The following is a 15,166-nucleotide window of genomic DNA, read 5'->3' as shown; positions in this document are numbered from 1 at the left end:
AGACCAGAAACCTCATCATAATCACCTGCTGGGCTTCTGGCCTCCATCAAAATCCCTCTTAGGAACCCCTGGGGTTGGCCACTGACCTGTGGCCACCATAGCCTTTGCTTAGGAGCACTTAGCTCAGCTAATGGGATTGCAAGGCCCTTGGAAATCTTGGTGGCTGAGGCAGGATGTAATTAGCTACTCATAATCCCTAGAGGGGCACCAGGAACAGCTCAGTGGCTGGGTCTGATTTCACTAATGCCACTGTCTTTCTCCTAAGCAGTCTTTTTGGTTGGTTTGTATTTTGTTAAAAAGTTAGTATTAAAGTGTTTACTATATTCCAGGCATTGTTCCAAGTACTTTGCTTGAAATAACTCAGTTAATTCTCATATCAAGTCTATTAGGTAAGTACTATTAATATCTCCATTTTACAGATTCAGAAACTGAGGCACAAGTAGCAGAGATTTGAACCCAGTCAGTCTGGTTCTAGAAACTGAATTCTTATCCACCTAAGCAGTTTGTATATATTAAGTTCCTGTTGGATGCCTGGCACTACATGAAGCACAAGCACAATAATCCTACAAGAAAATAAGACCTTTGGGGCGCCTGGGTGGCACAGCGGTTAAGCGTCTGCCTTCGGCTCAGGGCGTGATCCCGGCGTTATGGGATCGAGCCCCACATCAGGCTCCTCTGCTATGAGCCTGCTTCTTCCTCTCCCACTCCCCCTGCTTGTGTTCCCTCTCTCGCCGGCTGTCTCTCTCTGTCAAATAAATAAATAAATAAATAAAATCTTTAAAAAAAAAAAAAAAGAAAATAAGACCTTTATGTCACCAAGCAAATGTCAAGTCAAACAAAAGACAAGAAGTATTCTTTACTACTGATGTACCTAACAAAAACACTGTGAGAACCACTGAACTCCATTCTGCAAGAGTAAAGGAATACAGCTCTTCTCTCCCATCCACACCCCCTCCCAGAGCCCTGCCTTGTTATAACCACAGCAGGTGGATGGTGGTGACATGGCCAGGGATGGGGACACATGTGGTAGAGAAAGCTCAGAGGAGTGAATAGCTAAACTTATGTTAAAGCAGAAGTGACACTTGAGAGCTGAGTCTCAAAGAACAAATGAATGGAAGCTCAACAGATGGGGAAGGAAAAGTCATTTCAGGCTTTTCTACCTTATATTTCTTCTTTTGGGGGAAACAGCCTCCCCCACTTCACGGTAATCGTGTTCAGTCCCTGAGATTCAGATTAAGCTAATCTTGCTTTCCTTACCTCATAGTGGGTGTATGACCCACACCTCCCTATCATAGTACACAATCCCCCCAGAGACTCAGAGATAGGTAGGGCTAGGCTGATCAGAAAATGGTCCAGGAGTACTGCTTATGCTATGGGAAAGCCACTCCCTCTTTCTGCAGGCTTTCTGGGGTAAAGCTGACAACTGAGGGCTGTGAGCAGCTGATGCACCATCAAATGGAGAGAGCCTCGCTGAGATCGAAGCTAGGCAGAGGCAAGCACAACCATGACATGGAAGGGCACAAGGGTCTTATGGTGGTGTTCAATCCCTAGATCCCCTGAACTTCCGGGGTAGGTCAACGAATAAATTCTCTTTTTTGTTTAAGCAGGAAAGCTCTAATCAGTGGCAGCATTTGCAAAGGGTAAAATCATGAGCAGTCAGGGTATGCCGGAGGGTGGCAAAAGGGCCAGTGGAGCAGAGCAGCAGATGTGTGAGTGAGGGCTGGCTGGGCAGGCGGGCTGTGGCAGGTGTGGAAGCCACTTGTGCTCTCTGGGGACTGACTCAGTGAGATTTTTAGCATGAGAGTGATGATAGCAGATGTGTGTTTGAAATGTAGCTCTGGTGGCAGTGTGGAGAAATGCCTGAGCCAACAGAGACTGGACCCTGGAGCCCAGGGAGGAAGCCACTGGAAGAGGCTGGTAGAGAGATGACAATGCTTCCAGAACTCAGAGAGCCTTAAAAGCAAGAGGTGGCGTTGAGACATATTTAGGAGATAGTCAAAGCTCAGTGTGATACTATGATTTATAATAAGATATATGTGTTTGGTCTTTGTCTGTTTCTGGTACAGAGCTCCTAAAACCCTTAGAATTTCCTAAGTGATGAACACCATTAAGGTGTGTTTTGTTATGTTCATTAGGTGACTTTTGGACCTCACCTAAAGATGAGGACTGGTTGCCAGAGGAGCCAACCATGTGATTATAGGGCGGGAGGGGAGACGTGGGGTGTGGGCTGGAAGCTGAGTTCAATCACTAATGGCCATGGTTTAATCAACCATGTCTAAGTCATGAAGCCCTCACGAAAACTCAAAAGGATGGGGTTTGGAGAGCTTCCGGGCTGGTGAACATGCGGAGGTTTGGGGAGAGTGGTGTGCCTAGAGAGCACAAAGAAGCTCCTCCACACCCTTTTCTCATCCCTTGCCCTGTGTATCTCTTCCATTTGGCTGCTCCTGAGTTACATCCTTTTATTATAAACCAGTGATCTAATGGGTAAAATGTTTCTGAGTCTTGTGAGCCACTCTGGCAAATTAATGGAATCCAAGAAGGGGTCATGGGAACCTGCCATCTAAACCTGTGGGCAGAAGTGGGGGTGGGCGCCAGTGTCATGGGACTGAGCCCTTAACCGAGGGGATCTGTCACTATCTCCAGGTAGCATCAGCACTGAGTTGAACTGCAGGACACCAGCTGGTTTTGAAGAATCTCTTGGTGGTGTGGGAAAAACCATCATGTGTTGGAACTGGGTGCATCATTGTCCTCAGTGACCGGACACGAAAGAGACAGTAGAGGGGTCAGAAGGGCGGGCTCTGAATTCAGACACACCCAGATCTGGCTGTGATCTGCTACACATAACAGCTACGGAATGCAATCTTATTTAACCTCTTTAAGCCTCAGCTTCTGCATCTGTTAAAATAAGAATGGTAACAACGCACACTTCATGGAACTCTTGCGAGGATGAAATGAGTGATTGTGTACGAAGGCACTGAGCACAGTGCTTGGCACAAAGAAACCCTCAATCAATAACAGCTGTTGTGTGGAAGGTGAGGAAGAAAGGTAACTAAGGATGACCCCCAGTCTCTGGCTTGATCATTTGGAATAATACTGAGGACAAGGGTCAGGGTAGGAAATGCCACAGGAAGACAGGTTCTCTGGGGAGGAGAACACAAATCTATTTTGAGCTACTTTGAGCGTGATATGCCTGTAGAAGCTGGGGGTGAGAGTTTCCAGCAAGCAGTGGCACCTGAGAACTTGAGGTTTCTGGCCAATGATGATCAAATCTATGGCAGACAAGAGAGGGGGGAGGACAGATGCAACTCCTTCACAGGCTACAAGGGAGGAGGAGCAGCCCAGGAGGAGTCAGGGAGCCAGGAGGAGGGCGGACATGTGAAAAGGGAACCGTTCTACATGTGGATAAGCTACCAGGGAACAGGATCCATCTCTCTTTGGGAGCTGTGAGAATTCTTGGTGCATCAGTGCGGAAAAGGAGATTCCTCACCTCCAGGTATCTGCTAGCCAGGCGCAGGGTGCGATCCGTGATGTTAAATACATCCCTCCAGTTGAAGCTGGCCACGCCATCTGCCTGGCTCTCTTGAGCACCCCTATCCAGGAAGTTCAGCACGGCTTCTGCAGTGATACCTTCTTCACCAAGCTGACTATTCAAAAAGCCTTTCACTGTTGGGTTCTCCAGGGTGTCCTTGGGAGGAAGAAATACAGTCACAGTATTTAGAAATTTTACAGGATCTCTGGTCTTGTTTTCAGGCCATTTTTGATTTTTAATGAAAAGGGATAGATGTTAAGCCTCCCTAAAAAGTGAGTGAGTGGGTTTTATTCCATGATAAGGAATTTCCTTCCTCTCTAGAAGGAAAATGTGAATGTTGGGGGTTGGGGAAGAAGGACTGGAAAAATAGTATATAGGAAGCTTTCTTTCTTTTTTTTTTTTTTAATGTTTTTGTTGTTGTTGTTGTTTTCTTTTAATTATCCCTGCTATATAAGACTCTGATCTCCTGGCTTTGCAAAGCTGGAAATGACAGCAGAGACATACTCAACCACCTTTGCAGTTACAAGGCTGGCCACCTGGGAGATGTCCCTTTGAATCTGAGGCCCTCAAGCGAATTTAAAAAAGCAAGAAACTGCAGGAAGCCATTGATCAGTTTTTACATTTCTCCCAGAATTCAAGAAACAGTTCCCACCCAAAGTCAGTGACTCCACTTGGTGACAGCTTCTGGAACTAGTGCCTTTGGCCCCTGCTTATTATATTTTGATCCAACTCCAGCAGATCAACCCTTTACTGAGAAAAGGAAATTTATGGAACTTTCTTGGCCCTTCTCTACCCCACCCCCCCAACCATTCGTACTCTGATCATGGTGATCTGTGTGCTCTTGTCAAAGAAGTACCAGATCTGGGGGCCCACTTCTTCCCAGGCTTTGACCAACTTCCTAAGGCGCTCCAGCTCTTCAAAAGTTGAGTTGGCCTAAAACCAGGCAGAGACAGACAGAGACAAGAACAGGGAGGAAAAACGTGAGAGAGAACTTTTGATTGTACCTTCCCTATGTCTGTCACAAACCCTCAGTGTTTGGGAAAGGCTTTTCAAGGAAGTGTCTTTACTTCCTAGTCTACTGATATTTCTCAGAACAATCTGCTGTTTCCTAGCCTCCACACTGCCAAAATCTAGTTTCTTAATATCTCAGAGACCCATGTAATACTGACAATGTCATTGTCCCAGAGCCTCGTTAAACTAGATTTGGACTCCCTGTAAGGAAATGCTCTTCCTCCCTTCCTGCCTTTGTCTCTTCCGGGTAACCAGGATTCAGAGAACTGTGAGCCCTTCCATTAGGGATAAAATTCAGGCACTGGGGAAGAAAACCTCATCATAGGTTTTGTAGAGAAGGGAGGGCGCAGGCAGGGACAGGGGTGCAAAACATTCCAATGATGGCTGTGGATGGGGGAGGAACCCAAGACTCCACTAACCAAGAAACAAACCTAAGGCTTGCTACCAGGAGACTATGAGCGCTGGAGCAGGCACGTGCACGCGCTCTCTCTCTCTCTCTCTCTCTCTCATTCTTCTGGGAGGTCCAAAGTAAAAAGGACAAGCCCAGCTTGGACCTTACATTCTGCAGTATTCTGCGTGCTGCCGGAGAATCTGGAGTAAAGAGGATTTTTCCCATCAGCAAAGGCTTTGCTGCCCTCCAGGCTATTTTGGTGAGAGGGTTTGACTCCAGGCTCTGGATCAATGCATTACAAAAGGTTGCTGCCAGGAGAGAAGGGACAGATTTTTTAGAAACTCCCTGTTGCTCAGAGCTAAACATAGTCATTAGTGTGTTCAAATCACATGTCTCATTCAACCCTATGCTGGAGGATTTGACAAATAACCTAAATTAATAGGCTGTACCCCACCAATAACAAGCTCATCATTAGTAAGTAACAAAATGCCACAGTGCATCTCAATAAGGGCCTCATCAGAGAAACAAAGAATGGGGCTTGCCCTGTGGTTTATTCTGCTTTAGAAGGAGGCTAAGAAGCCTGCCTGGGATTACTGCAAGGAACAGATGCCATTCTCACATGAAAGGGACAAGAGGCCAAACAAGACCTCCCCTTGGAATCTCAGCTTTAGCCTCGATAATTTCCCTTCACATAGCTGCTTAATTTCTTTGTCATGTGAGCTATATTAGGCCCCAACTACTTTTGGTGCGTGCCTTGCTGCTTCTTTTCAATTTTTAACTCAGAGTTCACCCAGTTGCATTTCCTCCCACCCCACCTTCCTTTACCCCACAGAAGCCTCCCCCTCCCAAAATAATAAAAGGGGGGAAACATGGCTTGCTAGGGACTTGCCATTTGGAACGTAACTCAGTACTGCACACACAGATTTTCCCTGCCTGTGTTTGTTAAAACATCCCACAGCCGTGTTTACTTGCCAGGGCCCTTCTGACCTGAGCTTTGCTTGCAACTCTGGGTTGTCTCCTCATTTATCTTTCTTCCCTTCCTCTAGAACTTAACCCTAGTTCAATCAGATCAGTGGGAAATGTCCCCTCTGTTCCCTTTCCAAGTGGGTCTCAGTTCTTTCCATGGCTCATATTCAGAATTCTTTATGAGCACCGCCCCTTTCCTACAAGGGGAAATGGACTTTCTGGGAGCAGAAGCCTTTCTGCTCAGGGCCCCTCAACAGGACCGACTTAACCCCAGGGCTGGGTTTCCCTAGAAGTGTTAAGCCATTGGCTTCAACAACATCAGATGCTGTTTTGTATATATGACTCAGAAAACTTACTTGTTCTTTTGTCATAAGAATAGATAGGATCCTTCCTTGTGGAGTCAATCCCTAGGAAGGCCTTATAGTTATTGTCTTCATACCAGTTGAAAGAGAACACTCGAGAGCCTCCTCCCTCTGGGTAGCCACACAAGAGATCAGACAGGATGCTCATCAGCTGTGTGAAGGTCTCTGGACCACCAGTCTGCATGAGAGGCCTGGCTACCCACAGCAAGTCTTGAACACTTCGTCGATGGATGAACTATGGCAAAGCAAAGGCTTCAGGTTATCTTAAGGCAGTTAGCATCATAATCACTGCGATGCCAGAGCTCCAAAGTATGGGGAGACCTCCACATACGCATTTGACTTCCACATTTAAAAGAAAACATGCATATTCTCAGCAATTCTTAATCCAGCTGTGAAATAAAAACCTACTGCCATTTACTCAGAGCCTAAAAGGAAACTAGAACAAGTCTTAAAATCAAAGAGTGAACCCCAACGTGTTTTAATATCACTTCTTTCTTCTAGTCTCTTTTATCTGAATTCCTTGGGAATGTGTCCTTGGACAAATGTAAGGAGTATTTCTTTGTAAGCCAGCTCTTGGGTTCTGTTATCCCATCAAGATGGGAATACTGGGGGAAAAAGTGGGAAATAAAATGATGGAGGAATGGCTCTGTCCTAGAAAAGCAAGATCACAGCAAATTTCTTTGGCCAAGTAGTTTAGAATTTAGTTTCTTATATTTGGAAAATTATCTTCTTATTAGCTTAATTTTACCAAATGTGAGTTCTTCCATTTCCCTGAAATCTGTGGTTTGTGGTTTCTGTGTGTGTGTGTGTGTGTGTGTGTGTGTGTGTGTGTGTGTGTGTTAAGATCTAAGCAAATATAGAACAGATGAAGTCTCCATTCTTGGAAGAAGAGTTTATTTATTTATTTTATTTTTTAAAAAATATTTTATTTTTTGGAGAGAGAGACAGAGCTAGCAAGAGAGAGCAGCAGAAGGGAGGAGAGGGAGAAGCAGGCTCCCGAGGTAGGGTTCGACCCCAGGACCAGGATCTGACCTGAGTCGAAAGCATGTGCTAAACAGACTGAGCCACCCAGGCACCCATGGAAGAACACTTCAAATTCTGTACCAAACTAAGAAAAGGCTGGTGGCCTTCTCTTCTCCATATAAGTACCCGTGGCCCTTGTTGGACTCATCTTTTGAAGGCAGATCTGTAATGCTGAGAACTAAGTTGAGGGTTGCCAGAGTTGCAAGGGTCTCAGCACCCATATGTCATCTGGCTTTGCTTTAGGGGAATATGCAAAATAAAAACTGTGCTGCTCTTATTCCTCAAACACACTTATTACTAATTTTCAAAGGCACTTGGGAATTGAAAAAAAACATTAGGATTCAGTCAGGTGAGACTGAAAACAGTTCCCCTACTTCAATAAGTGATGTTTACCTGTCATCCCTGTCTTTGTCCGCATGCCAACACTTGCCCTCTGAAACTCTTGAGTGCTGTGTAGGATCCACACTGTGAGTCATGCCTATAATCACAGTCTAGGCTTCAATAATAAACTTGGAATCTCAAATTGCTTCGACAACAGTAAGTCTCATGACAGTCTTGTAAGGGGTTATTATCATTATTACATTGCTCATTTAAGCAAAGCACTTGGGAGATGAAGGGGCTGTTCTGGGGTCAAATGGTCTAGTATCAGTTAATATAAACGGAGCCATCTGCAGCAACCTAGTTCACAAACGCTTACACTTGCTATCTAGACAGGCAAGAAACCTTCTGGAACTCCCTCACAGACTGAGGAGTGTTGATATGCTTTGGGGACTTTTTTCACATTCTCTACCATTTTCAACCCTATTATACTGATAAGAATTTTTTAAATGCTCATGAAGAAAAGAATGTTAAAGAGAGACTCCTGCTACAGCAGATGGTCATCAGTACAATGGGCCCTTCTCTAGCTTCCCTGAACAGTAGCACTCACACTCTGCTCAGGTTGAACTTAGTTTTATGAACACAGATTTCACAAAGCAATTTTCCAGGTTGGCTAAGCCCAAGTCAGCTGAGCATATTGGAGGGGAAAATGTTTGGGGAAAATTATGCTTCACCTTTTGCCTCCCTTTCATAATATACATCACACTTGAAGGTAATTGTTTATTTCACATTGTTCTTCCCCCATTAGATTGTATGTTTCACTAGGGTAGTGACCACACCTGTCTCTTCATCATTATGCACCCAGAACCTCTCATCTATCGAGTGGAGAATCAATTTCTATACAGGAAAAAGGTTATGCAACCAGATGTTAATTGAAACATGCACATCTTTCACCAAACAACACAAAAACGTCAATTGGGTTTTTTTGTGATGGAATGAGTCAATATATTCAAGACTTTAAAATAATGCCTGTAAGCACTTTGTGAGTGTATGCTATTGTTATTAGCAGTATAGATTTAGGTGTATTGTAAGAGCATAATAGGATAGACCACATCGATACTGGAAGGACTTAGATTCAGTGTAAGTCCACTGATAATCTGCCACACAAGATATGGTGGCATTCTTTCCCTAGGTGTGAAATCAGAAGGATGGTTCCCTTCTTTTTGCCTCCAACCTAGGAGCACAGATAATTTAGGATGTGAACAGGTGCTTTGAAATTGCTAGATAGAAAGTTCAAATGTATTTCTCCTTGAACAGGCCTGAGGTACAATTAAATTGTTTGATATAATAAGTGTGGTAAAATGGTAGAAAGATATAATAACATTATCATTAGTATCATCAGGCCGCTTACCTCTTGAATTTTTGGCGACATATCAGATAATATTCTTCCCCAGAATCTCAGATTGATACCTTGAGAACTGCTGTCTAGGAGTGTGGGAAGCTGTAATTGATAGGAAAAAAATACAAAATATATACGTGTGTATATACATACATGTATAAGTTATACATGGTGCTATCTGATCTCCTGTATGCTTGAAAAACAAACATTTCCTCCCTTTTTTTCTGATCACAGGACCTCTTCTGCTGGATTACTTTCAAAAACAAACTTGTTTCATTTAATTGAGAAAAATCAAAGGCTCTTATTCCAAGTCTGATTCCAGGCTCAGCTCCCTGCTGAGCTAGTCAATCACAAATAGTTTCACAGTGACATTAAATCTGCCAAAGTGATTCTGATTGCTGATTTAGCAACACCAAACAAGCCTCCCGGAAGGAAACCGACGCAGCTGCTGGACTGTAAAGGAAGGCCCATCTGAGCACCTTGGGCTCTGCAGACAAGCTCAGGCTTCCTCACTGTTCACATCTCTGCTCCCTTTGAGGCTTTTTCAGGTAGGTTGTGTCTCTTCTGTTCAACACGACTTTCTTATATGGAAGATTTGGCTAGTTATATCATCTTTCTTTTAAAGCTGCTGCTGGCAGCTTTGAAGAGAAGTTTCCTTGCAGATTACCCACTTGACAGCAGTGTTCTGGTGACCCCAGGCCCACGAGACAACACAAAACTACTCATGCACTTTTCACTTACATGGGGAATGTGGAAGCACGCAAGTTTGCTGGCTCCAAAACTGAGCCCAACGTGAACAACTTGTTTTCCGGAAACTAAGTTCAAGTCCTGAATGAATGACTTCATTCTTTTTTTTTTTTTTTTTTAAGATTTTATTTATTTATTTGACAGAGAGAGACAGAGCCAGCAAGAGAGGGAACACAAGCAAGAGGAGTGGGAGAGGGCTCGATCCCAGGACCCTGGGATCACACCCTGGGCTAAAGGCAGATGCTTAACGACTGAGCCACCCAGGTACCCCTGAATGACTTCATTCTTGACAGTTTCAAAACTGATTGACTCACTGATCCTGTGTCTTTTAGGACTGAATTCTAAGTTTTAAGATGGTGGTTTTCAAACTCAAGTGTGCATCTTGAGTATGTCTTCAGGGGCTCTGCATTTTTCACAAGATCAATGTGTAATTGTGACTCAAGGATCTGTGGACCACAAGCCACAAATCTCAGCTTTTTATTTGCTAGGGGGTTCTCCTAAATAATGGGTGGGCTGACCCAGCTGCAGCCCAGTTGAGAAGGTGGCGTTAGGTTTGAGCAGCCCAGCCTCCCATTTCTAGCAGTGGTCCTATCCTCTCTTCTCCCTGCTGTCGGGGCTGGGGTCCTCACAGTCTCTTTGATCCTGATACCAAAGAATGAATACAGGAACACTCATGGAACATCAGCATTTCTGGTTCATTTATGAACTGTAAAATGGAAGGCTTTGTTATGAGGGCTACAAAGCAGACAGGAGAACAATTTACCAGAGAAAACAGCAGCAAAACCACCCTTGCAACTATACCACTGAGAAGCATCTTCTCTTCCTAACCTTCACACTGAGCCTAGATGTTGGTCTTGCCAGGACTTCTTTACAAACTCCTTGAAAATAGTTTCAGGGAATGCTGGGCAAAGCACTTTAATTCCTGCTTTAATTCCATGAGAGGGTGGGGCTGAGAACAGTAGGTAGGGAGGAAGCCAGCAGGTAAAAATGTGTGCCAGTGGCAAGTTATCACCAACTCCTGTGATTCACCTCCTGACTACTCCAATACGATCTATTAGAGATGAAAGGAGGTCTAAGAGATACAGCAATAAAATGCTATGTGTGGACTTTATTTTGATCTGAACAAAACAGCTGTAACAATCAGAGGAAAGTGAACATGATTGGGTATTAAATCATATTAAGGAATTATTGTTAATTTTGTTGGGTGTGATGGCAGAATTGTGGTTTTGTTAAAACAAGTAAGTTTCCATGTGTTAGAGATATATAGGGAAGTATGTAAGGGTGAAAGAATATGTTATCTGTGATTTGTTTTAAAATATTTCAGGGGACAAAAAAGTGAGGAGGAGATTAAATAATAATGGCCAAATGTTGAAAACAGCTGAAGCTGTGTGACGGATCCATGGGAGTTCATTACATTATTCTCTCTACTTTTATACTTATTTTTGTAATAGAAAGATTTAAAAATAAAGAGGCTTTTTGCATGCAAGAATAAATAAATAGCTGAATGAATGAATACTAAATAAATACTCTCTTCTCTCTTTTTTCTCTTCCTCACTAGGACTGCCTTTGCTCACGCTCTCCTTGCCTCTCTCCCAGACACTTTCATCAGAATAGTCTTCTTGCTGTTCCCTTGTCTCTAGATTCCTCCCTTCCAATGCACTCCCCACACTGTAGCCTGGGTTACCTAACAGACCAATCCAACCATGTCACCTCTCCAGCTCAAAGATCTTACATGGCTCCCTACTGCCTCCAGCACTGGACACACATGGCTCCCCCTCTCACCTTCTCTCTTGCTTCTCTTCCTGGACTTCTTTCTACATTTCCTAATATGTATGTCATTTGATTTTGCTAATGGTGATAATGCTTGGCTAAAAACTACATTTCCCAGCCTCTATTGTACATGGGGTGGTCATGTGACGAAATCCCGACCAATAAGATATCAGGAGAAGTCACAGAGTGGGGCTTTTGGGGAAGGCCTATTAAAGGAGGGCCCTCTGCCTGCCTGGAACATTGATGTGCTGCAGGATGTAGAGGAGACATCTTAAGATCAGCAGATGATAAGCACATGCTAGGGATGAGTGATGGAAAAGAAGAGGAGCCTGCGTTCTTGGGGAAATTTGTGGAGCCTCCACACCAATCCTGAATGACCCATGACAGGACTCCACTTTGGGAGGAATATGAAAGCCACTGTTTTTTCAGCATTCTGTTGCAGCCAATTATAGTTTCTAAATGACATAATTACACATTTGAAAAATACGTATAGACTGTTCGCTCTGCGCCAGCGGCTGGGGGGGGGGTATAGCAATGATCAAAACAAAGTCCTTCCTTCATGAAGTTTACCTGCAAGAATCTCACTGATGTATCTTCAAGTTTCCCTTCACTTTTATCACATATATGTGCTCAAGATCTGATGCCTTATTCCCCTGTAGCTACAGTCTGCCTTCCCGCTTTATTCCCTTTATTCCCACACTTCTTGGAAGAGTAGTCCATGTGCAGTGACTTCAATTTCTCACCAACACTCCTGTCTTCCACCCTCACCGTCCAATGAAGACACTTTAACATTCTAGTTAAATCCCCAGTTTCCTCCTAGTTTTTAAGTCTAATGGATACTTTTGGTTCTTGTCTTTTCAGACCTCTCTGCTTCTCTCAACACTTTTGATCATGTCCTCTTCACCCCTCGATGTCTGTGACACTGCTCTTGTCTGGTTTGCTCTGATCCTTGCCTGCTTTCCCATGAGCTCCTCTGCCTCCACTTTCTCCTTCAGCGCTGAGGTTCCTGAGCTCCGTGGTCTTACTCCTCTCACTCTGCATAGACTCATTCCCTTTATCATTTAATCTGCTACCTTTTTGTTTGAGACTTTTAAATCTGTACCTCTAACCCCCCAGCCAGATCCAACTCAGCCTAGACTGATTACATCACTTTTCCCAAATTGGTTTCTGCTCCTGTGACTACTTCTTCAGCTAGTGGCACCACCTTCTGCTCTGTCACCAAAGCTAAAAGCCTGAAAGTCACCACTCATTCTTCCCCATCCCCATCCCATTGTCAAAATCTCCAGCCTGGAGACCTAGGAACTGGTACTGGGTCTGAGTGTGGGGCAGGATGAGCCCTCTCTTTGCAAAAAGGGTAGCCAAGGGGTATCTGAAAAACTGGAGGAAGCTGGAATCAGGACTGGAGTCCTAAGAGCTGTGCGGAGAAAAAATAACCAGGTCCTACATAATGGGAAGGGATCTAAGAAAGGCTAGGAGCACAGAGCACAGAAAATAAGGAACTGTCATATTCATGTGTCCAAAGAGATTGGACATCAGTTAGTCCCCAGCTCCAATTGCTCATAATCACTTCCCCTTCTTTGTGAGTTTGTTGTCTGTTTTCTTCACTTGGCTATGGGCTAGAGATGATCTGTGGCTGTGTTCTGCCTAAGTGTGCATCTTCTCTAAAATGCTTTTCCTTTACCTCCATAGGTTCTAGGCACATTCTGTTCTTAAAACTCTGTCCTGCAGCAAATTCAACACAGTGAAAAGCACCTGTGTCTCTGTCATACTTATATGTATCTATATCCATGTATACCTCTAGCTAGATTTCTATATATTTTGCTTTTGAAATTATTGGCTTTGAGTATCTCATTTAATGAATGATCTGGTATGATTTCTCAGCAATCAGTGCAAATACTTAGGAATGTTTGTAAAGTGGGACTACACTGAACTATAAACCTGAACTATAAACTTGTTTTGTTTTTTTTTAAGATTTTTTTTTTTTTTTTTTTTATTCGACAGAGATAGAGACAGCCAGTGAGAGAGGGAACACAAGCAGGGGGAGTGGGAGAGGAAGAAGCAGGCTCATAGTGGAAGAGCCTGATGTGGGGCTCTATCCCACAACACCGGGATCACGCCCTGAGCCAAAGGCAGACGCTTAACCGCTGTGCCACCCAGGCGCCCCCTATAAACTCGTTTTTGAATTTCAAATTTTATGAACACTAAATTTAATAATAAAATTGAATACTTCCCTTAAACATTCAATGAAATACTTATTGATTTCAGTTTTAAAGCTTTTTCTTTGTATTTCAGAGCCATAATTTTTCATTTTCAGGTATCAAACATTCTTGTAGGCCTCTGCAAATCTACTACACCCATTATTTTGGAGCCAAATAAATAATACAGCCAACTCAGCCCATTCCACTGCATCCTCACCATCACCCCTAGTGGCCATTGTCAACTCGTCTGAAACCACCTCAGCTTCTCCAAAAACCCTTCCTTTCTTCATTCCATGCTCTTCCTGGCTTCCTACCCCAGGTGTTAGGTGCTTCTCCTAGCTGCTAATATAATTCTCAGTGCATCCATTTATCACTTTTGTATTGATTTGCTATTATTTTTAATGTATGTGTCTCTCCACTATACTGTAAACTCAGTAAGCATAAAGATAGGCTTTATTTTGTTTTATATCTGCAGGACATGGTACACAGTACATGCTCAATAAATATTTTATATTAATTAATGAGTAAATTAGCTAAAATCTAGTAGGAAAAAGACAGAGCCTATTGAGGTTTTGGGTTCCATGAGGTATGTCTCTACAGATATGATGGTGACTTACAGGAAGGGAGTGGTCAGTTCCACCCGGGGTTGGGGAAGGTAACACTTGATCTGATGTTTGAAAGAAGACAAGGTGATGATCCTGAGGGTAAGGGCAGTGTTTGTGGATGGAAGGGGAGGGCCAGGAATTCCAGGTGGAGAGAGGAATGTGGAGAGAGTGACTAGAGAGGCAGCCAGATAAGAACAAGACCAGGAATTTGGGGGAGAGGGAACAGGAAAAACAACAGCTTGAGAGGCATTTTTGGGTCTAGTTAACACTTTCTTTTTTGATCTTGTTAATAACTTAATGATGCTCATTACTCAAATGTTTACTGAGCTCCAGCTATGTCCTTGGTACCATAGTTGCAATTCTTTTTCTGGCTCTTTCCAGTGGAGATAGTAAATGATGAGGGTCTTGGATTCACATCTCTGTTACCACTTACAACTCAGAACAGTGTCTGGCCCCCCAGGGAACCCTCCACACGTATCTGGCCACCAACTGTCTGACTGATCTTGCCATAAATTATAAAATAACTTTCCCAGGGCTCTCCTCTTCCTTTGGTTCCCTCCCCCATTATCTATTCAAATTCACATGGATTGTTCCTGCCAAGAGAACCGGAAGAGACTGTTAAGTTTATTTGAATGAAAATGTAAAAACATTTCTGGAGAAAAGCTAATAGACCAAAATGGTAAGTATCATCTCCCTCTCTCTCTCTCTCTCTCTCACACACACACACACACACACACACACACACACACACCAGTGCTTCCTATGCCAACAAATTCTCTTGATTTCCCAAATAACTAGTAACCCTTCCATGTAACAACTGGGCTCAGCACTGTCAACCCAATTTCAA

At 43.6% G+C, this 15,166-nt stretch overlaps 1 protein-coding gene across 1 annotated transcript in view; it reads right to left on the bottom strand.

The window, feature by feature from the left end:
* Positions 1-15,166, bottom strand: part of ABCA4 (ATP binding cassette subfamily A member 4) — a 134,402-nt gene that overhangs the window by 83,538 nt on the left and 35,698 nt on the right. Inside the window, exons 8-12 of the mRNA XM_026497583.4 lie at positions 9,012-9,101; positions 6,254-6,494; positions 5,100-5,239; positions 4,346-4,462; positions 3,488-3,685 (exon numbers count right to left, since the gene is read on the bottom strand). Of these exons, the coding sequence (XP_026353368.1) occupies positions 3,488-3,685; positions 4,346-4,462; positions 5,100-5,239; positions 6,254-6,494; positions 9,012-9,101 (786 nt within the window). The remainder of the gene's footprint in view (positions 1-3,487; positions 3,686-4,345; positions 4,463-5,099; positions 5,240-6,253; positions 6,495-9,011; positions 9,102-15,166) is intronic.

Source organism: Ursus arctos, unplaced genomic scaffold (assembly GCF_023065955.2).
Source record: "Ursus arctos isolate Adak ecotype North America unplaced genomic scaffold, UrsArc2.0 scaffold_12, whole genome shotgun sequence".
Classification (NCBI taxonomy): Eukaryota; Metazoa; Chordata; class Mammalia; order Carnivora; family Ursidae; genus Ursus; species Ursus arctos.
Note: the sequence above shows the minus strand (reverse complement) of the source record. Positions and strands in the feature narration are given on the sequence as shown.